This window comes from Perissodus microlepis, chromosome 2, assembly GCF_051167445.1.
Source record: "Perissodus microlepis isolate ML-2025 ecotype Zambia chromosome 2, ASM5116744v1, whole genome shotgun sequence".
Lineage (NCBI taxonomy): Eukaryota > Metazoa > Chordata > Actinopteri > Cichliformes > Cichlidae > Perissodus > Perissodus microlepis.
In genome coordinates, this window is record NC_140462.1 from 13,975,249 (window position 1) to 14,002,567 (window position 27,319).

The window sequence follows — 27,319 nt, forward strand, 5'->3', positions numbered from 1 at the left end:
CTTTATCACCTATTCAGGTTGTAAATCGTGTTTTTAAAAAGTAACTAAGTAATTAATTACTTTTGAAAATAAGTAATCAGTAAAGTAACGGGATTACTTTTTTGGGGAAGTAATCAGTAATTAGTTACTGATTACTTTTTTCAAGTAACTTGACCAACACTGATGGTAAGTATAACCAAAGCAACATAAAGAAACATAATTTACCAGACGTGCGTGTAAACAGAAGAAAATTCAGATGATCTGATGGTTAGTAGTGTTTGCTTTAAAACACATGCATAGATGTAAAGAATGTAACTACTGCTACCACAAACAAAACCCGGGATATTGTGTGTTAAGAGAAGTTACACCAGCAATGTCTAAATTAAAGCATTATGGCTGACTGTAAAATAACAGAACACAAAATAACAATATATGCAAGTGACAATTGGCAAATTAATTCCGTTCTAGCCACTTTGTCACAAACACACACACAAAAAAAGCTGAGAAATAAATAAAGTCTTTCATCCTTCACGCTACAGTTTTCAGAAGTGCAGAAGCAAAACAGCATTTTTTTTCTCTCTTTTACATAACCATCTGTCGTCAACAATTTTCAACTCTTCTGAACTGCTTCTTCTGGAAAAAGCAGAGCGACTCTTTGTTTGTATTACAAAAATGTGCAGGGCATGAGACTGCATAGCAGTATGACACGGAGTCCAAATCTGACATATTTTTCATTAAACTCTGACTTTAAAGTTGTCGTGCTAAATATGCTGACATTCAGGAGACGCACAAGTTGTATACGTTCGCATGAAAAGCAGTCCGTCTAAATTATCCCTTTGCATGCAACCCCGACCACACTGAGGCAGATCTGACATATCCCAACGCCACCCCCGATTTTCCATCTGGAACAGATGTTCTTTTTTTGTTGTATTGCATAACACTGGTAATCCAACACAAGCTCGTCTCTGGGCCGCCTGGGTTCAAGCAGTCTAAGGATTACTTCCACACCTAAGGTTATTCCCAGGCTTTTAATATTAAAATGAACTCCAAGGGAAGTAGTGTGGAATCACTGATGTTTTGATTTGGACTAGTTTTCTTCCTTTCGTTAGAAATTCCAGTGGAAGATTTTGAAATGTGGTCAATAAATAAAAGAACCAGAACATGTTCTACAAGTAGACTGGTAAGATTATTACCTCCAAGAGATTAATGTTTGACATACAGTATTTTTTATGGCAAATTATGATTTATTATAAGGGTTAGATCTTTATGGATTTGATGCAGTGAGGTATGAATACAAAAATCTTCATGGTTAATTTGCCCTAATTTTCCTAAATGAACACATTATTCCCAGAACATAGTGTTTCTAAACCTTATGGTAAATGAAGCCAAAGGTGTAATCGACTTCAGGCTTTTTTCAGCTCCTGCACTCTTTGGTATGCTGACTCCACTGACTCTGCCAAATATAGTTTTTCCTCTACAGAGCACCGGCCATTAGCACAAGTGTGCTTAAATTATGGCACCACTTCCTGCTGTAGTGGATCCATCAGCTTCTTTTGACAGGGATTCATATTTGCATGGATCTGACTCTAATTTTCTTGTATAAAAGAAGTCAATAGACACCTGTCTCCAAACTCCTTTTTACATAGTATAAATGCCCTCCGAGTCAATAAACTGCACCTCCCTCCTGTTACCTATTAAATGAAGAATGCATGTCAGACATACTGATCAGGACCCTCCACCTCACATAAAATCGGTTGTTGTGACACAAAACACCTGGAAAGACCACAGTCTCTTGTTTATAAGGAAGCACTGGTAACAATGCCGTGTTCACAACAGTGAAATCTGATCCGTGATGATGGTTGTGGGCCAGAGACATGTCTCCTCATTTCAACTATGCAAGTCTAGTTTGCGTACCAGGGAAGCCACAACATGTGTAGCTGCACACAAGCTGCTGTGACTGGCTGCCAGTCCGTCTGAAGGAAAATGCTTCTAGGACAAACTGTTTTTTCACTCTGCCAGATTCCAATCCGCATGCAACCTAACTATTATTACTTCGTTGTCATTAGCGGTCGTGCTGGTTTTGACTTTGGAAAAATTAAAGAGTGAGTAATAAGTTACTTTCTCAAATTGTCAATGGGTAAAAGACTCCAACTCTGAGCAGCCATAAATAGCAAACACAAGCTTGTGCTGTAGTACCCCAGAGATCCATGCATTTTACAATTTCACAAATCACATGCTGTTTGTCAGACAAACACAAACAGGGCACGCAGAATTCAATAGAAAATCAATGTATTCAGATACTGAGATGAAGAGGCTACAACTTCCAGGAAAGCCATGCTAGTTTGAACAGAAGTTGAAGGGTTGTTTACTCTGAAACTCAGATGAACGGATTTCACAGCTGTTCAACTTTTGCCCCTGAAAATAAAGTCTACTGCTGCAGCTACTGAGTTTTTCCTCCCAGTTTCAGATTTCTCCATTACAGAGTATGCAACTTCACATCACGTACATTAAGGAAATCCATTTTAAAGATAGCCATTATTGAAAGTATCCCACTCTTATTACTAAAATTCAGCAACAAAAGCATGTGATGGCACCACATGACATTTTAGTGATGGGATGATATTCTTAGTACTAACACTACCAGCCCTACAGACACTATATAGTATGAACCAAAGGGCAGACTTAATTTAGGAAAAAAAAAAGAGAGAGAGCGACAATGTCAGCTTATTTTATAATGTAAACAAGGTTTATTGCAAATGTGCAGTCGTATCCAAACATCTAGTGAACAACTCTTTTGAGGATACATTACAGCAACAATACAGTCATCTTTTACAAAACAAATACAAAGGTCAGCTCTAGTTACGACGAAGACTTCTCCCTGTGAAGTTTTGCACATGGTCCTGGTTTGCTCAGCGTCTGCTGTTGTGTGGAAAACATAACAAGTCTTTGGTAGCTAGAAAACAACAACAGCAGCAGCAGCAACTGAGGACAGTGTGAGAATGCGTTCCTCTCTTTCTTTACAGGCACTGTTGTCATGCCATTGTTTTCGAGTTGGCATCTGAGCAGGTAAACAGGCCAGATGCTGGACGACGCTGCTACAGTCAGGAGTGCATCTGCAGCGAGAAATGCAGGTGTCTGCTTGCAAGTAAGCTATACTATGTTAATCTCAGGACTTTTAAACTCTATGTACATTGTAGTTATTCCGTCAAGAGTTAGGAAAACAGATATGCACCATATATTACAAAAAAAAGAAACGTTTGAAGAAAAAACACAATGTTCCTACTTTACAAACGACTGATTTTTGTTCCAAAAACAAAAACAGAGCAGGATTAATTTTCCCCCATAAGCAGCAAGCCCCAACTGCAGGCAATACAAAATTACACTTTTTGAATCATTAACAGTATACTGATCGGTTCACCAGCTCTAAAAACATTAATCTGTACTGACCTCTACCTCTGTTGCCCAGCTTATTCTGTTAATTATTGGTGTTATGCTCGGATGTACACAAGCACATCAGCAATACATTGTCGGTACAGGTAAAGTCTTTGTTATGTGGCTGAAATGTACTGCTGCAAGGCTTTTGAGACAAATCCACGCAATGGGGCGCCTCTCACTGAGACCTGGAGGGCCGTCTCAGATGGGTTTCCTGTGAGTAATGGAAGAGCAAACTCTCCACACTTTTCCAAGTCAAGCACCTGCAGGGCCAGCCCGATCAACACCTTCTCACCTATTGGAAGGGTTAGGTTAGGCAGGGAAAGCCGCCCTCTGTCAGCAAGTTCTCGACTGTGTCTAGTCAGAACCTTCTCGCTACTCTTAACACTTTCGTCTACATTAGAGGGAACATGACAAAAAGCTGGACGGTTTCAGAGGACGGGCCTGACATGGCACCGGTCAGAGCGTCTTCAGTTCTGGTCTGTGCTTATCAGTGTCAACAGTTCGTTTGTGTCCCATCGATCATTTAAAGCCCAGATGCTTCACCTTCATTGTTTTGAAGAGATCTCTGCGGCAGCGATTTAATGACGCTTTCATTCACATGGAGGTCCAGAATTGGAAAGAGACAGTGGCTCTGCCCGCCCCAAGGCAGAGCCACTTATACAGCAGAACCAGTGCTGTGGTTGCAGGTCTGCTGCTGCTGCTGCTGTTCCGGAGTGCCCTGGATGTTCTGATTGTCCAGGGGTAACAGCACATCCGTCGGGATGCGCGACTGGAACTTCTCCAGCTGCTCTGGACTGGCTAGGTTCTTCAGCAGGTAGTTCTCTCTCTCCAGCTGGTTGTTCTTCTCAGCCAGCTCCTTGATCTGTTCCTTGAGGATCTCCACCTCCTCACGCACTGCATACATCAGGTGGTTCTTGACAAGGTCCTGTCATAGCAAAAGAAGAGAGATTAAGTTTAGGTACATAAAACAGAGCAACTGTTACGGCCTGCGAGGCTGGTTTGATTGCTTGCACAGTCTAAAAGAAGGACTGGGTTTGCCAGCCAAGTTTTTCCATTAGAGGATATCCGCTACTATATTTTATTTTTCATTTCATTTTATGTACTTCTTGTGATCTAGCAGGCACAATAAAGTTCACATGTTACTTAACTCAAAGGTGCACATTCCTGCACGTTTACTACTTTGCACGTCAATAAAGCGTGCAGCAGCCTGTGCTACGGTCACATTGCAGGGACTTCCTAGAGACTTCACAGAGCTGATTTTACATAACTGTATTTTGGGCGGTCGTTGATTATAACTGTTCTGATGTATGAATTAACCTTTAGTAAAGAAATCTAGCAAAGGGAGGGAAAATATCTACTGTGATACACAATTAACATTTTAACTTTCTGGTTATTATCACTTTGAAGGAAACAGCTATGCTACTTGTGCACTGCATGCATGTGTGATGCATCTCGGTGTAGTGGCTGGTGTGTTATTAGCTTACCATGGCCTGCTCGATTTTGTTGTCAATGGCCACAACGCTAGCACCAGAGGCACTGCAAAAGAGAAGGAATAGAGCCCATTAATTAACATTCTGCAACTTAAAACTCTTCAAGTCACCTCATATTCCACAAAAGAAAAACAAAGAAAACATGTCGCTCCAATTCTGGGAATTCCCTGGGCTACTAAGGTGAAACAGAAAGCATTCCAAACGGAAATGAAAACCGTTTGCTCCGCTGGTATTTTGGCTACTTTTGCCAAGCATAAACTACACGTTAATTGCTTTTGGAGTCAGATTAGGGTTTTATTTAGGTTTCAGTGTAACCTTGTTACTGAGTATGTGGCAGCCAGCTAGCGATAAGGCAAATAGCGCAGAATAGATATCTGTTCAAAGTCCACAAAGGCAGCAGAGAGAAACACAGCTCAGCAGAAAGCATTTGGGAACTCTAACATCAGAAATCGAGCACATAAATTTGTTTTGAACCACCGGGAAAGCGTTCAGTATTGAAGCATAATGACGAAATAAAAGAAAAAGAACAAAACAGACGAACGTTTGGTAAAACCTCACACATTAATAAAAAAAAAAAAAAAAAGAACCGTATTCAAGTATTTGATGACCGTATCGCAAAGATAATTACCTGTTGTCAAGTTTGACCGAAACAACGTCTCCTCCGAGTAAAGAGGAGAAGAAAGAGATGGAGAAGTTATGCAACTGGTAGACGGCCACCTCCATTGGTGTTTTAGCGAACATCTCCGTGCTCATGTTGAGTACCAGACTCGTTTGGATAATATTTCTCGCCACGTTTGCGGCTGGTTGATCAGCTAAATAGGGATCCGGGTTTGTTTCGTCTTTAGCAACGATGCACTAACTCGCTTCGGGCTAAGCGCAGTGCTGTGTCGGGTTTGTCAGCTTCGCGGATTTTTACAAGCGACTGTCTGATGCTATTTCTGCCACCGGCCAGTATTTGAACGACTGCCGTTCAGACGTCACATGACGCGTGCATAAATTAGTCAAATAAGCTGAGAAGGAGGGGTGGAGGGAGGGGGGCAGTTTTTTTCTTTTTGGTGCCTTCCAGTGTCATGATAAAAAACAAGAACAGTGTGAGATTGATAAACAGCCACGACCTCAGCATTTTGTTGTTTTTTTGACATAATAGTTAAACCATAGGTCACGTAGTGATCATTCAATACCTTGATCATAAGACTGGCTGTAGCAGTGATTATGTGTTTGGTCTTCATTTAACTACTTTTTATGTTTTTTCCTCTGCAGGTTCAGTATAATCAGGATAAGTATGATGCAATGACGTTCAGAACTAATAAAAATCCCAAATACTAAAGTAATGCATTAATTTTGCATCCTTCCTTTTATCTGTTTTATCAGATCATTAACATGGCTATATGATAATTATTGCATATATATGGTATATAATACTTGTATCACTTATATAAGCAATCATAACCCTTTAAAATTAAAGAAATATAAGCTTGATGTGGGTCTTGAATCACTTCTCTTCAGTAAACCTTTTTGATAGTTTAGCCGTGCAAAGTCCACCAGTTAAAGCAAAGCAGTCACGATAAACAATTAGGTTTCATTACCCTTTTAGTAAACAGTTACTACTCCAAATGCCGAGCTTAAACGTCAGCATTTGAAGGCAGCGTCAGCTCTGCCCCGCTGCTGAACTTCTCGTGAGCCTCTGCGAACTCACAGACCGAAATCCGCAAAGCTGCAACAAGTAGTGCAAAACAAACATCTGAACACGTTAGCCTGCACTGTTACTCGTTCTTGTAGCAAATTAAAACCCTCGATTGATGTAAATAAAGCCAAAAAGGTTTTCCTTATACTGTCATATGGCTAATTTATTAAACGGACTTATTTAACCAGTGATTTTTTAATGTGACTTCTTAGGAAGATTGTTTTTTTTATTTCTTTTTTTATCGTGTTACTTTACATATCAGTACTGACAGTGTTACCGACATGTAAAAGAAAAAAAACCTCACATTTTGTTCCCATGACTGGTTGATGATACTGTGGAGTTTTTCACAATATATGCTCTAACGGAATGTCCTGCACCATCCACACGTACCATATGCACATGTATAGGTACTTTTCCGTCCTAGCCACCGGTAAATTTCCAATCAGTCCATGTCTGAACTCTACCGGACTCTAGTGGTGAAAATGTAGACTACAGTGCACTTGGGCAACAAAATTAATTAGGGGGAATCTGGTGTTTCCTTGGGAATTTTCCGTACACCCCTTCAGACATTTCCAGGTTGTTTTTCCAGTTCTGGAAATTCTCAAATGGCATTCTATATTTTTAGTTAAGGACTTAACTCCTACTTGTCCATATGGTATATGCCTACCACATAATTTCTTGTTCCTTTTAGTTTTTATCACACTACAGTCCATTGTATCAGCCAATAAACAACATACTGCAGGATATTTAATGGGTGATCTGTACCTCTATAGCAGAGGTGGGCAATTCATTTTCCCAAGGGGCTCACTGGGAAACTGGGATTGTTGTGGAGGGCCGTACCAACAAGCTTTTAACGTGATAAAATTAATACTGAGCAAAATTGAGTTCAGCTTATTAGTACCGCCCTCTACAACAGTCCCAGTTTCTCATGTGGCCCCCTTGGGAAAGTTAATTGACCACCCCTGTGTAGTTACATCAAGCATCAACAACCTCTTACTGGAGTACATCAATTTGCAACGCTCTCTAAGGCGAGACCTTTTCGAACGGGCATGTTACCACATGAAGCACAAATGCATCCACACAAAGCATAAAATAATAAGTCATTTGTCACATAGGATAACTACAAAGGATACAGAGAGAGAACACCTGCTGTCATCCCATTTTTTCCATCGCATTACCCACTGCTATTATTGCATAATAGACCTTGTTTTCGCTGCAGGTTTTAATAGCTTTAATGTAATTTCCCGGCACTTCTCAGCTGTCACATTATGTTCCATTTTGTTGTTGCAATTATCTGATTCAATACTGATAATAAGCCAATTACAATTTTATTAAAGAGTCTCTGCATAACGATTCTTCTACCAGCACATCAACTTGTGGAATATTCAACCATGGATAACTTTTATGCAAATTCCCTGCTGAGGGGGGCAACTCTATTAAATTTTGCTCATTCATAATCCACATCCTTTCAGTCATATCTTTCAAAAGGATATTAGGTCTATTTAAATAAGGACAGAAAAAAAATTAGGACGTTGTCTGAATAAAATAATTCAATTATGAGTCCAAAGATATTTTTTGCATGATCACACATGCCTAAAGAACGTGGACCTGCATTTAAAATATTAAATAATCCCAGACCTCTAACTTTTTATAACTTTAAAAACCAAATTCCTTTTTTTTTCCTTCTGTTTTTTTGAAAGAGGAGAAGAAGGAGTTGTGTTACATAACAAAACAATTAAAGTGGAAGGGCTGACTTCTGGTTGGACTAACAAGGCTTAGCAGAAAGCACATTGACTGGGTATTAGGGCCCATCGTGCCTGTCGTCTCAGATTTCGTGCTGCGACAGTTCAGCTGCCAGGTTTAATATCGAGCCCGCTTCGAGCAATGAGAGACAGGTGAATTACCCTGCCCAGCAGTGATAGTCCCATTTTGGACGAAGGAGTCACAGCGAATGTCTTCAGCTGAGATGCACAGATAGGACCTACACAGTGGGGAGCCTTCCAGCACAGTATAACCAATGAACCGCATTAGGTAAGATGATCACAGTGTAAACTGAGTCTCCTGCTTTTCCTACTACAGAAGCTTTAGAATCGCTCTGATACAAATTTAAGTGATGGAAAATAGTGATTAAATTCCTCCTTTCAAGAGGAATACAGATTTTTCCTGCCTTTTCAAAAAATAAATACCCTCGTGTTTCCGTGGAACACCTAATGCCTAACCATTTCGGCGTGTGCCCAATTCACTGAGTCATTTTGGAGCTAGGCGATGGCCCACAGTTTCCATCAGATGTCTCCTGCGCAAGAGCCAACTCCATTATATAATACCATGATTCATCTGTACTGATGGTTTCAAAAGAATAAGGCCGTCACATAATACCAGCCTTCCAGCTTTTTGTTATGAACAGCATTTTGGGAGTTGTACTTTTTCCCCATCAAATTGAAGCTATTCATAATACTGCAGAGAAAATATATACAGAAGAAAAATTCTTTTTGGGCCAATTAGGAATGCATAGCGTGGATAAGAGTGTGGCCCGACAATACTCGTGCATGCCAAAGGTTGCAGCCAGAGGCTATCTCAGAGGAAGCTGACAGTGTGGGCAACAAGAACAGCTACAAACAATGAATACTGAATTCACACTGAACTCATTCATACACTAGGACACCCAGAGGCAGTCGTTATTATCTCATCACCTCAGACTCTTGAGCCATGAATAACAATAGGGCACATGGCCTTGGTCTTTCTCATGAGATGTTTCAATAAATTCATGCCCTGGTATTGAATGTAACATTTCTTTATGTGATATATTGTGCATGCAGAGAGTGATGACAGGATTGACACTGCTATCCAAGGACTGGTAGTGATATCACTTTTCCCGCTTTCAGTGCCGCGAGCACAAAAATCCATTTTTCAAAGTCACCACGAGCAACAGTCCAAAATAACACCCCAAACGAACGTGTTACTCTTATAATCTCCATAAGTACATCTGATAATGAGCCTGAAGCTGCAGCATTTTTTTCTAGTGCTGTTTTTCACCACATGAGCAGATTGAACATTATGAAAAGTGTAACAGCAATCATTTCATTTAAGGATTGTAACTGCTGTCGTTTTGTGAAAATACTGCAATGACAACTCTATATCATTTAGATGTTGACAAGCTGCCAGCCTCCGCCGGTCGTCTTCTCTTTAACCGCCTTTGGCGTGCGCATCTGTCACCGACACATGTTACTGTCGAGCCTGGCAAAAGTCCCCACACCACAAGCAAGACAAATTCTCCTACTGTCCTCGGCCGCCCCCACTTACCGCCGATCTGGCCTCTTGAACAGACTCGGTGAGTAAGGGGGTGAGTAGCTCATAGGTCTCTCAGGAAAGTTGAAGTGCTGGTAGTGACAGCAGAATCTCTGGGATGGTTCGGCCAACCGGAGGGCGCACAAAGACCTGGGAGAGGGTGGCCGTGCCCCAAGAGGGGCAACTTCAGCAGGACGCGTCTTAGACTGTCCCATTCTGGCTTCCAAATGAAGAGGCTGCTCAAGAGTCGAAAGCCCTCTTAGTGTTAGCTCACTGTTCTGCTGTTGTTTGCTCTCAGCAGCTGTTTTCTCAGAGCACAAAGAGACAATTGAGGTCTGGCGAAACCTCTGGATATGCAGCCATAGCTGTGAGTGCCATGCTCAGGCTGACACTTGTATGATGTGTCTCCAATCTGGCTGAATACAATGGCCTTAGAGTTACAATGAAAATGCCAGTTTGCTGAAATGGCGCCAGCGGTTTCATCTCTAAATCGCTGGAGTGCCTCTTTGAGGCAAACAAAGCAAAAGGTATTTCTCTGACTGCACCTGAAGGGAACAATCATCATGCCTGTCTCCTTACCTCATGTAATCGGCCGTAATAAGTGCAATAAAAATATCATCGGGCCATTCTCCCATGATGTGAAACAATCTTGTTAATGTAATGAACCTTTACACCACAAAACAAGTTTTTTGGACACCTCATTACACAACTCCTTATGATTTGCATATAACTTAGCTCAGCTGCCTCTTATGCAACATGCCTTATCATGTACTTGAGTTAAAAAATCCCAAAGTACTTTTAATTGCTGGGCTTGTCAACTGCAGTACGCTTTCATTGTCATCAAAGGGTGTAAATGTTTGAAGAGCTACTGCTGTTGTTAAAGGTGTAACGCCAAAATGAACCCACACTTTGCATAACTAGTTTCTTTCTACTTTGACAGCTCCATGTAAGTGTCTCGCATGTCTGTCTCCATTTAATCCAGTCTGTTGACAAGACATTTGATAGTCTGTAGACTGTGATACACAGACGAGTGTGGTTTTACATAACAGGACAATATGTGAAACCAGTTCTTCAAGCAAATCTCCAGTGCATATGTAGGGCTATCAGACAGAAAGCTTCATCCATCTTCATCCAGAAATGGGAGTCTGTGGCACATTTTAAGGGAATAAAATATAAAGGCAATAAGCTTTTGGTCAACACTGATAATCTGGTCGGTTAATTTTACCACACTGCCTGGAAATTAACAAATTGCCATCTATATTTCCTTGTAGCAGAGGAATTTCGGGTTAACTCAGTTCACAGTGTCAAACAATCACAGATCTCTATCAGCATTCAGGGTTGTTTTTCTTGGACAGCTTTCCTCCAGATCTGCTTACTTTACTGTACAGAGCAGTTCAGGAGCAGTTCATGTTAAATCTGTGTGTTTCCCCGAGTCTTAAAAGAAATGAACAGAACAAGAATAAGCTTTGGGGAAAAAATGTAAATATGACTTTTGCTGTCATATAATTTCAGAAGAGCAGTGATGATGTAAATCCTAGATTGAGTTTCAGTGAAACAGAAAGAGGAAAAAAGGAAGAAATTACACACCTGGGATATAAATATCAGCCACCAGCTGCTGTATTAAGCAGGTTTACTAAATTACAGGCAAAAAAATACCAACTTTAAGGAGATTACTTATCTACATTAAAGGCTTTAATTGTGATCTTCATAGTATAAAGAAGAAACATTTCTTCACTTGTTTTTTAAAAGCCCAATCTGACTAAATCCGAAGCTACAACAAACAGGTGTGTGTGCGTTCGTGAACATGTGTAGTCCTCACCATCTGTAGGGAACTGTACCTATCTGATTAGTCCCTTGATAGAGAACCTCCTTTGCTTTATAACAGCTGTCTGGGTGCTAACCTGTGTTCATTATCATTGAAAAGACAAGACAAGGACTACTGGCTTAATGCAGTTTCCCACGGCAACATAAAGGTCCGTTTGAATGGTTTGCTTACCAGAAATTGTTATTATATTTCATTTTAGCCTATACATAATTATATTCAGTTCATTTACAGTAGCTTTCACCATAACTGATAGAAGAACAGGCACTATTGTAGGAAATGGTGATGTGCAGTATATTGCAGTTAACAAGCGTGGGGACTTTGCAGCATCTGGCACCAGAATGCAACTCAGCAGAAATCAGACAGCTTCAGGCCATAATGTAAAGATTTACCTTGTATTCTAACGAGCAACATGTTCCGGCTAAATTTACTGTGAAAATACTGAAGTAGAGCGGAGGCCCAGAGGACTGTGTTAAGGGAATATCACAGGTGAAACCCTGTCAGGCAACATTCATATCCCAGCCCCAAATCTTCCCCCCACAAAAGAAATAACAGTATGTTCGAGTCAGTAGCCCTTAGGATTCCCATCTGTGTTTTAGTGCATTTACACTGACATTGGCAGAGGAGAACACGCGCACACACATGCACACACACGCACACACACGATATTGTTCACTCTGAAAGGTGGCGAACTCTCTGACTAGTATGGATGCAGTTTAGTGATCTCTGAAAACGCTACAGGGGTGCAAACTGGAAAGGAACTATGGGTTTACCCAATACTTTATTCTGTTCTGTTGATAATGGAAACATTTAAAATTAAAAATATGTATCCGAGACAGATAAAAAAAAAAAAACCCAACATTAAAATGCTCATAAAACATTCTGTGTTTACTTGAAAGTATGTACGGTGACATTTAAAGACTGGATCTAGTGGATGACACTTTGCATGGCTGGATCACATCCCAGATCAAAGGGTTGCAGAGTTCACTGCCATCAATCTGTCTAACTATGGAATGCTGACATTGGACTAGATATGGGCACAGGCTTCACTGAAATCCACTGCAGTCTGGTAGATCTGCAGCAAAGTTGACTGTTACACACATTCATCCGTTGATGCTAAATAATGGTATCAGGTTTAACTTGTCAGGAGTTGGTTGGATTTACTGGAAACCCTATCAGCAACTAGAACATTAGTAAGCAATTAGAAATGTGATTTTAGCACTGGATGTTCATCATAATCAAGGCTGTCACTGGCAAGCATACAGTATAAGTAAATATAGTTAGAGCTATAAATGTTTGGCTAATGTCACGTTTTTTAATTATATCTCTGTACCATCTCACTAGCATAGTGAATTTTAAATCAAAGCTAAGATCTGACTGAAGTGCAGACTTTCAGATTTAATTCATAGGTTTTGTGAAAAAGTAGGTTATTAACACTTTATTACTCATAATCATTTCTATCAATAGTCCCCAATTCCCAGATGTTCAAAATTAGTTGAACAAACTAGCATCATGCTAAATTTAAGTACTGTGTTTAATACTTGGAACAAAATTATTGTAGTTAAAGACAGCCCGTGGGCTCTGTCAGGTCTTCAATAGAAACCACTTTCATCCACTCCTTGTTTGTCGGTCTTTCTGTTTTCACTTTTAACTTTAATAACTGAAAAGCATGATTTAAAGGGCAGAGATCAGGTGACTGACTTGGCCACCGAAGAATATCCCATTTCTTTGCCTTGAGAAACTCTCGGGTTGGTTTTGCAATATGATTTGAGTCGTGCACTGTCTGATGAGTTATAGAGCAACTGAGTGAATGTGAGCAGAGAGAATACGCCCCTACATTTCAGAATTCATCCTGCTGCTTTAGTGATCCTGTTCCACTGCCAGCCATACATGCCTATGCCACACAGATGATGCATTGATGTTTCACATCATGAGCTTGTTTCTATCCTTCTCCATTGTTTTATCTTCCCATTGAACTGATACAAGTTCATTTTGGTTTCATGTGCCCATCCTCTTTGCAGACCTGTGAAGACTCTCAGAGGTTTTCTGGAAAGGTTTTTCTGGCTTTCCTGTACTTGAGTGTAACTAGTGGTCATGAAATATCAAGGAAAGGGGCCTCACCTGGCCATGAAACTAGCTGTCAGTCAACTGTCCAATTACTTTCTCCGGGTCTGTGGAAATAGGAAACTATTTGTAAAAATGTCTGTAATTCGTGAATGTTTTTGTTCTACCCTTTGAGTTAAAGCTGAAAATGCACTTCAGTCACATTTTGACTGGTTTGAAATTTACTGTGATGGTGTAAAGAGGCAAAATTACAAAAAATAATTTTATTCTTTTTATTCTTTATGGACTAGAATAATGAGCAGTCTGTAGCTTTTTAACAATAAGGAAAAGATGAACATCCTTTTCTTTTTAGCTCACTTTCACATGCATGTTTTATAGTATCATTATTCTTTTCATCTTCTTCAAACTATTCCTCATATTCATGATACGACCTTTTGTTTTATGTATATTCTTTCTTGTGATTTCTCCATTTTTCCATCTTCGTCGCTTTCCAGCTGAGGCTGAGCTAGCTGAGCTTGCAGCTGTGTGACCCGAGTCACCAACAACTGGGACAACACTGGAGGGAGCTTAGGCCTCATTGAGCCATCCTCTGGTGTGTGTTTATGTGTTTGCTTGTGTTTTGCTTGCCTGTGTGTATGCTGATGAATCCAGTTGGTCACACGTTTGCATACGTGCATACTCGCGCGCGTATGGCCTTGTCAGCATGATCTGGATTTAACTGGATGATGGACACCCTGCTAACTCTCACTGTCAGTGTCATCCAAACACTGAATCGTTCCCACAGACTCCAGCAGGCTTCTCCGCTGAGCATTAAAGCTAATCCTTTGTCACCTGCGACACGACGATGGAGCAATGACAAAGTTCCCACGGATAATTTGAAACAAGTCATTCCCGGTCATTATGACAGAAAAGCACATTTGCAGCTTTAACACAAACTAGCATCAAACAAACCGCTTTGCAACAAAATGGAAAACAGTTTCCAAAGAAATATACCATAAGTCTTTCAAAAGAACTCGAAAGAATTCTAAACCTTTTATGTTGCCTCAGTTACTTTATGTTCTGAGGTGTCTCTTACATCTGTTATTCAGCTATTATTCATTTTTTAGATTCTTTTAAGCTACTAAATACAGACATTTGTTGGTTTTTGAAAGAAAATATCAGATAAATCATCACTCATTTCTTGGTAAAATTACTTTGAAGCTAAGACACGGGTGCTTTCTCCTAAGTTCCTACCATTAGCCTGAGGAGGTTCCATCGCAACCTGCTACACCGATCTCTACAAGCCCAACAACCTATATTATTCTCCTTTAACAAGACCACATGAATGACTCAGATCATACAAAACGCTGTATATCAAAGCAAAGATGATAGAATAATGTGTAATATATCTGCTGTGGGTGAGATGTGCAGTTTACCCAAGACTTTAAATCACATTAAAGGCAAAATAGTTTTTTCAGCGTGTAAAAGAATATCATTATTAAAGCTGCTGCTTAAGCACACATACTGTTCCTGGAACAAACACCTACACATACACATGCAGGCTACTTCACACTACTGTAAGTGTTCCAACCAGAAATAGTAACGCAAACAGAAACGGGGCGAGGACCGCTTCTCATTTGTAATGAATACAGGCCTTTAATGTTCCCTCCAGGGATCTTACCCGGTATTTGTGTTATAGCTTGAGGCAATGCTATTGAAAACTCTGACTGATTGCTACAGACTTGGAATCGGTGAAGCAGCTGCATGAAATTAGGCTTGTTTATATGTAAATAAGTCCATAAATATACCCAATCTTTAAAGTTGCATTAAAGGCATTTACAGAGGAAAGCCACATTGACTTTTTTCTCAAAGGGAAAGCTGATACAAGTGCAGCTGTAAATGGAACTCATGTATATTCAGCACCTAATTTGATCCCCCCCCCCATTCCAAATAGTATCACCAAACCATTTAACGTTGAAGCCAAGAAATCCACAGGGGTATTCAGTCTGTGCAGGCTCACAGAGGTATGGCGTGGATCAAATGTGGGAGAGAAGTGCTGAAGGGTGAGAGGACACTGTGTACACAATATTTCCTCAGCCTGTCTGCATGGTGAGAATCCCATGGACGGCCTGAGACAGACGAGGACAAGGCCAGATGTGCTGGCCACCGTTGTACTTCAAAGAAAATATTTTGCAGTTGAGTAGAAGCCTTATCTTCTTCAGAAGAAAAGCTGAAATATATATCCTGATGAAAGTTAATGGGGAAGTCTGTTTAATCAACAGAGAGATCCTAATCTAAGTATTTAAACTAACACATGGATGAGTAACGGGGTACTATCATGTTAAAACACTCAGTTGATGTTTTACTGATAGTGTATCAATTCTAAAAGGAAGCATCTTTTTGGTAAGTGCTGGTGTGAGCATGCATGTATTTGTATGTATATTTACATGAAAAGTATTGAAAATGGATCATAGCTTTGAGCATGTTGGCATCTTTGCAAAAAACATATAAGTTTTTTTTGTTATTCTAGGCTCCATGAATATCCAATCATCACACCCTGTATTTATTGTATTTATAGTTTGTCATGGTGTATTTATTATATTTATGGTGTAAGTCTGCCTTAGCTATGGAGATTAGGACCACTCATTAAGACTGCAGTTGAACTTGTGCTTAAATTTTGTACAGCATTTGAAGCCTAAATCTTCAAATGTGGCACCAGTGAAAGGGAGGTTAGATAGGCCTTTGATAGATGTCAGCATCCCATCATTTAATTATTGTTTACATTTTGAAGGCATATCAAATTCTGAGACAACCTCAAACACTTGTTTTTTTTCTCAGTTCAGCAGAATTTATATTGCAGCACAAGAGCACTTATTTCAGGATGTGACTCAGCCAGGGGAAGGATCTACATCCACTCTGTTGTGTGATCCAGATTTAATGGGAACACAGTGATATGCTGGCACTGTGCTGCGATTGGCTGAAATGTTGTTTGTGAGTTTAAAGGAACCCCAGCCTATCCTGCCCTCAAAGAGCCAAAATGCCTGCCCCTTATACAGAGATGTAAGTCTTCTGAACTTCACTGTCAGCTTGTGCGAGTGTGTTTGTTTTACTATTTGGGTCACAGTCCATTTGTAGACATGTAGGAGAGTTGGGAATAATGAAACAGATAAGAACTTGACTTGACAGGATATGCGGTGACATTCATTAATTAAAATAAACGCAACATGATGTGATATCTTATCGCACATTAACAACAAAATGATATGAACCAGAAAAACATATAAACATCTACAGTGTTACAACATGTTGCATTGACAGAGTTTAGGGGTTTTCCGCGTGGAAATGAGGAAATTTGTCTTTTTACAGTTCTTATTAAAAGAAAAACCTCTTAGTAACTGCTCAGTTTGCATTCTGACAGCAGTTTTCTTTTATTTGTTGTCATCTTTTTATTGTATGTGGAAATGGTTGCCATAAAGAGCTTGAAACCAATCAATTCCATATTAGATTTTTACCCACACAAAGATTATTTTTAAATAACCTTACAGCAGGTTCACGATGTCTTTAAAGAGAAAAAACAGGAAATATGTCTACTTAAGTGACTCTTGAACTTGAAGCCGGTCACAGTATGCAAGACAAATTGTCTATCTGCAGTGTCATTTTCCCCGTTTCCAAGCTGCATTTAAGAGCGTAAACATGATTTGCCATCCCAGTCATTGTATCAAGACACAAGTAAACAATCTAGGACAAACTGGCCCGCCTCCAGTGTGTACCAAAGGGTTCCAAAGTTCACTTATGAAACTGGAGAACACTCTGTTCTGCACGCACACACCACACAGGTACTGCCACTGGTCATACTTCTGCGCATGTGAAGGTGTGCATTCAAGCATGGATGCCAATAACGCTAAAAGATCCCTACATATGTATGCATGCAAGAAGGACAAAAGTGCATCAAGATAGAAAAGCAGACCTACGCAGAAATCAATGTGCACATGAATAAAAAACACGGGGTCACTAACGAATGCCAACAAAGCTAAGACACACACACAGACAGACAGAAAAGCATGCCTGCGTACTAGACACTCTGTCGCTGTCTGAACATGCAGATTTATAGAGTTTGGCATACAACTTCTTTCACTTTTAAGGCACCAGAAAGAAAAGATCTTTAATAATTGGGAACCTTTCATAAGACCGAGGGTTTTCACTGAATGTTGTTGGGTGATTAACAATTTGATTTTAAATGCTCCAAGTTCAGGTCTAGGAAAAGTGGCAATCTAATCTGTGGTTTTATTCACTGCTATCAGTGACTTTAGAAAACTATTTTAATAGTGCACAACAACCGAACATGCAAGACAGTGATTGCTACGCTTGTGATCTTTTGCAATGAACACTGACGCTGACGTAAAATCTTTAATCAGATCTGGCCTATCGACAAGGAGAAGTGCGTAAGAGTCCTTTATTGTTTTGAAGATGGACAGATTTGCAGACATAAGCAATGTTTGGGAGCCAGTAGAAGCTGTCACCTTATCTTGACAGCTCACATCACAGAGTTCAAGCGCTGATGTACGAGGCTTCCCACCAGAATGGCAGTGGCACAACTTTGTGCAGATGCAGCAAGGTTGGGGGAAACACAAAGCAGAATAAAGCATGTGCATTGTAATTCTGGGATGCCATTTCTCTGTGCGGCAGAAGGTATTCAGAAAGAACTGAGGCAGATCATAGGGAAGACTGCTAGAGGTGAGTGAGGTCAAACACTCAGGTACCGCATTCCAGCAAAGCATACTGTTCCAGGGCTGTCTTTAGCCTCGGTACTGCAACAACTGAAAAGCATGCTGCTGGAACGATATGCAAGCTCTGAGTTCAGCTTTGTTGTTGCAAACAATTACCGCACACAAAGCCAGGTATGTCCTAAGATCTTTTCAAAAGACCTCTAGGTATCTCACAATATTTATTGACTACAGACATTCAGTACGTCCATCTAAATATGCTGAGCAATATTTAAAATATATAGTTAAAATTCAAAATGGCAAAATCAGATCGGGCTGACATTTGTTATTGGTTTAATAATCATAAAGAAGTAAAGAGTTGTGTTCCCTTTTTCAGCACCTGTCATTCTTTGTCTTTACAGTAAATCCACACTTTAGACAAACAGAAAACCAGTGTCAGTAAAAACCAAATATGATATTTTTGAGGAACTGTTTCAGGAATTTGCAGAAATGAAACAAAATCCTGTATTCCGCAGGTTCCCATGATAACTCCTGACCTACATACCCGTGCACACACACAGTCACACCATTATTACTGGTTTCCAGCCTGTGTGACTGATTGTTTTCTTCACACTCCTTTAATGACTGCGGTGTTCTCACGAAGACTCTAATTACATTCTGACCACAAAGGCGGGAGCACGGCGTGGTTCCTGCAAGGTATCTGCACACCTTTACGATGCAAAAGCACCTCAACAAGCCAAAAACGTTATTTCAGAGAGAGGTACATATAAAAGCAACTTGCCAGAATGTGATTAATTTAGTAGTGTAATTTTTGTGTCTTGTCTGCCACCTTGTGCACAGCCCTTTGTCCTGCCGTCTGTGTCTTTAGGCTCTTTGTGTCTGTCTCGCTCCTCCTCTTTTCTTCCTCTCTGCCTGCACTGCACACCTCCTCTAACAGCTATTGTTATTCCTGTCCTTTCATACAGTCTCAGAGCAGTAAATCCTATCTGACTGGTATGCTTTGGGACGGCCTAACCCTGACTCCGTCTTGAGATAATTATCCTGTCTCTGACCTGTCTAGTCATATTCGTGTTGTCTGGTACACAGTCACCTTTTTTTGACACAGGTGTTGCCGTGAGAGGATAAGACAGCGCATTACATAAAGTATATGTAACCGTGACCTGCATATGGAAAAACAATGGGAGGGGTTAGGGTGAAAGAGCATCAGCCCTGTGCTCAGTGAGCTTAGATATTTGTGTTGACTTTGCAAGTGTACCATGTCTGGCCTGTGTTCCTGAATAAAGGTGAACACACAAGTGATGCCGCCCAGTCATGTCCTTTCACGCTGTTGTTAAAAACATAAAGCAAATCTGCTGAAAGGGTGAAAGCATTCAGCAACCTATATATGTTTTTTAGACTAGAACCCCCCCCCGAAATTAAACACAAAAATACATGAATGAGCATGTATCATAATTTACTTCAAAAATCCAAAATATAATTGAAGGAACGATTTACATTTGCAGGATTTGCTCTAAAAGGAAACTGAAGCTACAGAATCTTAGCTGTAATATGTTCTGCTGCGTTAATATTTTATACCCTTTCAGCTCAAAACAAATGCATAACGGACACAGGAACTGGTCTGATGACAAGAACTCAGGGTATCACCTTTCATCAGAGCGCAGTGCACCAGTTATTATTTGTCTGCGCTCTGCCGTCTGGGGACAGGACTTTGTTTTCTATTATAGGCAAAGCACAAAGCTACCAAACACCAAAACAGGAAAATGTAAAAATGAGGAAGAGAGGAGGAGAAAGAGGGAAAGGGCTTTCACAACTGTTAGGCAGTGTTTCCTCTGATATGAGGCTTTGGCTGTACTCCCAGTTCTTTAGGTAAACTGTCAAATAACAGGGTCACCTTGAGAGGAGCGCACTAGTTTTGTTTGGAAGAGATGTCGTGAGAAAGTGCGTTAAAATGACAAAGGAATGATGTCTAGGCAGATAAAATAAACTTTTAACTCAGTTGTTCAACCTAGGAAAATACTGTCACAAATGTAAACCTTAAATTGTAAATGTGCAAAATTATAGTCAATACCAAATATTAAGTAGATATACTAAACAAGACCTGTATGGCCGTGTACAAATGATGATTCAGTAGGATGTGCAGGAGTAACAGTGCATACATTTGCAAAACTTGTTAGCCTCTTATCACGGGTTCAAGACGATAAGAACAATCTAAGTCTTTAATCCGTCCTACTGCACGTCTCAATGTGTCTGTGAAAACAGGTGCCATGGTCTGTTTAACCCATCACTCCAGGCTAACACTTTTTAGAGCCATTTTCCATCTAGTTAATACCACTGTGGCCTCAGATAATGTGGAGACTTGTTTAAAATATGAATCTGACTTCAACGGTGGCAGCGATGAAAAGAAAACAGAAGTGATGAAACTAAGATGTTAAGCCACTGGCATGAATACCGGTAAGAGTTTGCTTTCACACTGAAAGGACGAGTGTGGAGAAATATATAATTAAGTGAACTGCAAAATCAATTCAGTGGTGGCACTGTGGTTTACTATTTTATTACACAAATTTTAAAATGAGGATTCCCAAAAGATGAACTTGGGAGGAATTCAAATTGCTTGCTCCCTGTTGACCATCCAATTTGAACCAATGGATTTGTTCCCAACTGTTTCACTGAAATGCAAATGCTTGTTAAGATGCCAACTTGAGAGGGAAATAAAAGACATGCCCCGGGAGAGGTGCTTACTAAGGCACTTTTCAGTGTGATGGCCTAGATATTATTGCCTCTTAATATTGCAAGAAAAACAAAACACTCGAGAGACAAGCACTGCCTGAGCTGAATCTGATATCTCCTCCTAGAGAGCACATTTGAATATGAATAGGTGGAAGTATCTTTCTTTTCTTTCAGTTGTGTTCTTGTTTTTATTATATATATGTTCTCCCCTTGCTGGCTGTCAAAGAATAACAGTGAGGGGCTTTGTGTTTTATCAGGGTGTTTCTCTGAATTTCTCAGTGATACAAGCTACAATAACATCCTTTCCCTTCAGAGGGCTAGCACATTGGTTCATGAACAAAAAAACCCTGGAAGTACACCAAAACCACTCACTAAAACTACTAAATGAATCTGGAAAAAATAGATCAATTACAAACTGATGATTCTTGTGACAAATTGATGGAAAATGCATGGGCTGGCCAACATTTTCACACTGTTGTTTGTTCTTTTATTGCTGAATTTTCAGGGGATCCACCTGCAGTATAGTGATTAAGAAAAACTAAACTTTAACTTTCAGTTCATGGAAAAACACTGTGGTGACAAGATGAGATAACTAATTTGTTGGCTGTTATAGATAATGGGCATTCTGATACATGCAGGGGCATGGTCTTGGCTAATAATCGCTTGATGTGCAAAGAAGAGTGCTTTAAACAGTGCTTGAACAACAATTTGCTGTACATTTGCTTCATATGTACTTAACATGAATTTCTGTCTGCAGTTCAGCATCTTACTTTGCTAGGTAACATGATGACATCATAATATATTATGTATAGCAAAGGTACTGTTATTAAATTAAAATAATATTTTTGTAGGTGCTGCAGGTGCATGAATGCTACAAATTGTTAATTTTAGTTCAATGGTAGGTGATTGCTAGGCAACATGATGGCATCATAATATATAATATAGATGTGAACTGCCAGGGGACTAAGAGACCTTTGTGCCAGTTTGGTAGCTCAACTACTAATCATGTAGGAGGACTTTGCAGGCAACACAATATATTTGCTGTATTATAGTAATATGCTCACACTAAATCTCACAGCTTCCATTTAACAGCTATTTTTAAAGGTATACTTAAACCAGGAGTTCTAAAAAAACATCCAACGGAAAAATGAAAGACTTGTAAGAGCTTCTTGTATGTATATGGTGTCCTTGCTATGAACTGGCATGTGAGTACCCAGCAGCAAAGTAAATGCTAGACTATGCTAAGCAAGCCAAGGATGATGGATCAATAAAAACATGAAGGTCAGACTGAGCAAACGTGTGGAAGTGAGAGATGGAAAAAGACACACGACACTATCATTTCTAACCAACTCCTGCAGTATATATTAGATATATATATAACAATTATTCAGGCAGGCCACTGACTCAGTTGAAATTGCTGATTTTCTTCATTTTAATGTCAGCTGATGTTTATTCTATGCAGTCAGTTGGAAAATACAACAAAGGATACACAAGATCCTTTAGTCTTTAGCCTCATCAGAGGTTATCAGAGGGTTGCTGGGATGTCTGTGTGCCTTTTTGGAGCACAGTTGCTGAACAGTCCTGGTGCCATTTCAGAACCCTGCATTTCATGCTATGCATCACTTAATGAGTGCATACATGTTGTAACTGATGCCTGCTAAGGTTTAGACAAGGGTTTTGCTGCTGCTGCTTTCACTTCCTCTGGTTATCCACATCTGCAAATGCAACTGGACTTGTAGACTTGTAGACCCTTTTAGACTTGCTTTGCTTAACACACAGCTGTGACTTGACACGTGAGAAGGAAGATTGAGCAAACCGTCAGTTTTCCTGTTTGGCTCAAGCATTTTCACAGCAAAGAACATTGATTTACACACAAGAAAACCTCCTGACCCTCACCAACTTCCACACCGTAGGCTCACAAGTAAGGTCGTGACGTTAAGTATTTCTCTCTCCATCAAATACGGTGCAGGTTCCACTTCCCCTGACATGACAACTTGCATTCTGGATGGAAATAAATAAGTCTTTGTACACACTGCAGGCCCCTGAAAGACTTGCGTCAGGGATACGGATGGCAGTCTGGATGGAATCTGAGTGTGTGTGGCGTGCACTAGCACATGAAAATGAGAGATAATTGCAAGGGCCAGATTGAAGAAAGGGTAGAGAGGACAAACTCTTTCATTCATTAACGTTCTTTGCAGTCCCACACTGTTTTTCTTAAGTCAGGGTTCTATCTCTGCTTACGAGACAGCTACAGTACATATTTTCCAGAAAACAGCTGAAAACATGTACTGTAGCTGTTTAGCCTAATCCCAGATTGTGTAAACAACACAGCATGCAAACATAATGATGAGTCTGTGACTCACTGGTCTCCATGACTCCATACTGGAAGGAATGCAGAAGGAGTTCATTTAATGTCACTGGTGCTAAATGCCCCTTGTGATGGCACAGTAATATGACAGGGGAAGGAGGAACAGGGCTAAGTTAGATACAACCGGTCCAAACTGCTCTTATGTTACAACTGCCTCATTTAAAACACCGTGGCACAAAGAAAAAGAAAAGAGGTCTTGGACAGGATGCATCTTGTTACTGTAGCTCATTTGAGACTCACTCTCAGTCTTTCTCTCTCGCTTCCTTCTCTTTCTCCCTCTGCTGGGGAGCAGCCAGCAACAATCACAGACTTACTGAAACTTGGCACATACGTTCATTTTTTCTTTTTGCTCACTCACAGCCTCTTGACTGCCAGCAAGGCACATTGAGAGAGAGAAAAAGTGCTTGGCAGAACAGGTCCACCTTTTTTTTTCTTTTTATTCCACCAATGTTGTCTTTCAGAAGGCCCAAACTAATCCTCAGTGCAGCATAACTTTCTTTTTTCCCCAGTCAAAGTTATAGTGAGGAGAAGTGACTAGATTTCAAAAGCCACGGCTGGGTTGTACTTCATCAGCTTTGTTTTGTCATAGGCTGTGAGTCACTGTGTGCTGTCACCACAGGAAAAAAATGGTACTTTACAAAGTTTCCACTGCATCATTTTTCTTTGCCAGTTTGGTTAATTCTATTTTTCACTTCAGGCTTCCTTGTTTCTTTTGCCCACTCGATTTTCCTTTTTCACAAAGCCCGTGTTCACTTATGTAAAAAGCCCTGAAGTCAAAGAGTCTTTGGGAATTTTGAGGCACCAGTACAAACAGGAAACCATATTTATTATATTACAGTCAGAGTTGATGTTTCATGTAAATTCACCAGCATTGTTTTAAGAATGTATGCTTTAAACTTTAATCAGTTTCAGTTACATTAAATTGAATTTTCTGCCACTGTATGTTTTTGTTTCTGGTTCATTTATAGAATTGAATTACTTGAATGTTATTTGTTGAAGCAAATGTATTGCACTACTTCAGGTGAATGTTGCCCACCATGTTCTCCATTCAGTTTCTATCTTGATAGCTGTAGACAGCTATATGAAGTGTCCAGGGCTTTTTTTGTTATCATCTCATTGCAAAGATTCAATTTCCATTTTTCTATTTTCTTCTCCTTATCAAATTCAGGGTCATGGAGGGCTGGCGCTAATATCAGCTAACACAGAGAGACAGCCAACCACTCACACACCTACAGCCAATTTGGAGAACTTAATGTGGATGTGTTTGGACTGTGGGTGAAAGCCAGAGTACCTGGAGAATACCCAAACAGACACAGGGAGGGCCCGCCAGCCAGTGTAATCAAACCCAGGACCTTCTTGGTGTGAGGTGATGTGCCAACCACCATGCTGCCCAGGACTCAAATTAATGATGCAATTACAGTAAGACATGAGCTCCAACATATAAGGTAAAAGCCGTTGTGGTGATGTACTCAAAATTAGGGAAATACTTTATAAAGCATTAATTAAACTAAATGTTAAAGCACCACTTAGGTGTGATGGGTAGCAGATGTTGGAGATGCTCATATAAACCAATTTCACACATATATTCAATTAAAAAATTGTTTAATGTGCAAAACAACATAATAATTACTCAACTTTGTGTTGCATAACGGTTTGCTATAAGTTCTTTGACCAAAATGAGTTTCTTTCATGCTTCTTCATAACACAGACGCTGCTGTTTTTCCATTTGCATGACAGGGGGAGAAATGCTGGGAAAATGCAGGGATTTTAAATTACACCTCCACCCCGAGGACTCAAAAATGTTTACTAGAGAGCACCAAAGTGTAGTCAGAAAAGGAAAACACCGTCTGTTGCCAAACTCCCAATGTCCAGTTACTTCTAAAATAGAACATGTGATTGGTCTTGGTGCTCTAACCTTTCCTGCGTCCTGGAAGGAAGGGCTTTACGACCTGCTGAGGTTCAGAGAAGAAACTGTTTTCCTAGAGTCTTTAAGAACAGTTCTCAGCATTGGGCTGTGGCAACACCCTTGTTTAACTTTGTTTGATGCTACCTCCACGCCTTGCAGGCTTAAAGACATTTTAAAAGGCTTGTGTAAGTGTGTGTCTAGGGGTGTGCATGTGTGTTTTTGTTAGGCTGTACACAGTTGTGTTTCCTTCAAGGTCAGAAAAGGTGAGGTCTTAGGTGATTCTTAATTTTACTGCTTTTCAGTCTTTTTTCTGTGCAATTGTGACTATATGTATCTATGTGTGTGTGTGTGTGTGTGTGTGAAAGCAGTCAGGGAACATCATGTACTCAACCTGCATGTGAACAGTACCCAGAGAAAATAAGATAAGACAGTGATAAACCTGGCTCAGACCCGCTCCACAAAAGCACTGTTGGGCTGCATTGTGTAGCCAACTGCTGTGGTATCCCACACTGTGTCAGTGTTAGATACAAACATGTAAGATTATGGAACAGCTATTCATGGAGAAACCAGCCGATTTAACATTTGAATTAATCCCAATTAAAGCCAGCGTATTACACACCTTCTAACTTTTCCAGACCAAAATGTGAAAAATGTGAAATTTCACGAGAACTTACAAAGGCCAATTTTTTTTTTCAATTTGGATGCATAAAGATGTTCTTTTGCCTTTTACACACACACACACATAGACATACAATACAGAGGACAGCAAAACTGCAAGTTCCCCTTGAATTTCAGACAAACCATTTGTTTCTACTGATCTTTCTTTCAAACTTAAACTTGGCCCTCAGAAGCAGGGTGGGTTCCCACAGTCTCACTTTTCATGCAGAGATTAGAAAGAGACTGGGATTCCCATGCTAATGAAAATAGGGCAGAATGAAAATCTTACCACCCCCCAGCCAGCAGCTTGTTTCGCTCAACCTGAATGGTGTGGCAAGCACAACTCTACCAACGCCTTCATTTCAGCTTCCCTTTATCTACATTACACTGCTAATATCTATATTCTGTTCCTTTACTAACTTGCTGTACCAAAAGATGTTTTTGAATCACAGTGCACCCTGGCTATCAATCATTATACAGGCTATATTACAGTTTAATGTCTACTTAAATTGTATAATTATTATATTGACTGTCTGCGATACTGTGACTCACACTTAAGTGCAGAGCCTTTTGTGTATGAGTGAGTGTGTGATGGCAAGTGTTGACAGGCTTCCTTATTATCTAATTAGGCACCATAGTCATGGCCCAAACAGATAAGGCACGGAGCGCAAGCCATGGTCACTCCACACACACCCCACCCATCTTCCGGCACACTTATGTAATTCCTATAACTGCTATCTGGAATAACTAAGATGAGGAATGAAAGAATGAAGAAAATGACAGAGGGAATAAACAAGAATAAAGAGGGAAGAGACGCATCAAATAAAACAGGCATCAACAAAGACAGCTGCACAAACTCAAGAATGATTGAAGAAACAACTTTAATGGATGGGTGGTACTGTTTTTAAATTCTTCCTGTTATTAGTCACTATGAAAGGACAGCGATTCCTGTGGTTCCTCTCTGTCTTCCCTAAAATACCTAGGAATATGTTTTTAAATCATATTAATGTGGCGATGCTAAGCTTCCTGGCATTAATTAGACATATTTTTTTAAATGAAAACAAAACACTGCCTGTATTTTTGGTCCTTGGATATTGGATAGTTGGTGATTTATAACTGCAACATCACTGCGATCATGATCTAAGCAAGTCAAAGAACAATTCCAGTGGTTTTACACAGTAAATCACATCTGGTTACAG

General features: G+C 40.0%; 1 protein-coding gene across 1 annotated transcript in view; it reads right to left on the reverse strand.

Moving 5' to 3' along the window:
* Window positions 1-2,703: 2,703 nt before the first annotated feature.
* Window positions 2,704-27,319, reverse strand: part of tsc22d3 (TSC22 domain family, member 3) — a 33,551-nt gene continuing 8,935 nt past the window's right edge. The window contains exons 2-3 of the mRNA XM_084948320.1: window positions 4,899-4,950; window positions 2,704-4,339 (exon numbers count right to left, since the gene is read on the reverse strand). Of these exons, the coding sequence (XP_084804446.1) occupies window positions 4,070-4,339; window positions 4,899-4,950 (322 nt within the window). The 3' untranslated portion in view covers window positions 2,704-4,069. The remainder of the gene's footprint in view (window positions 4,340-4,898; window positions 4,951-27,319) is intronic.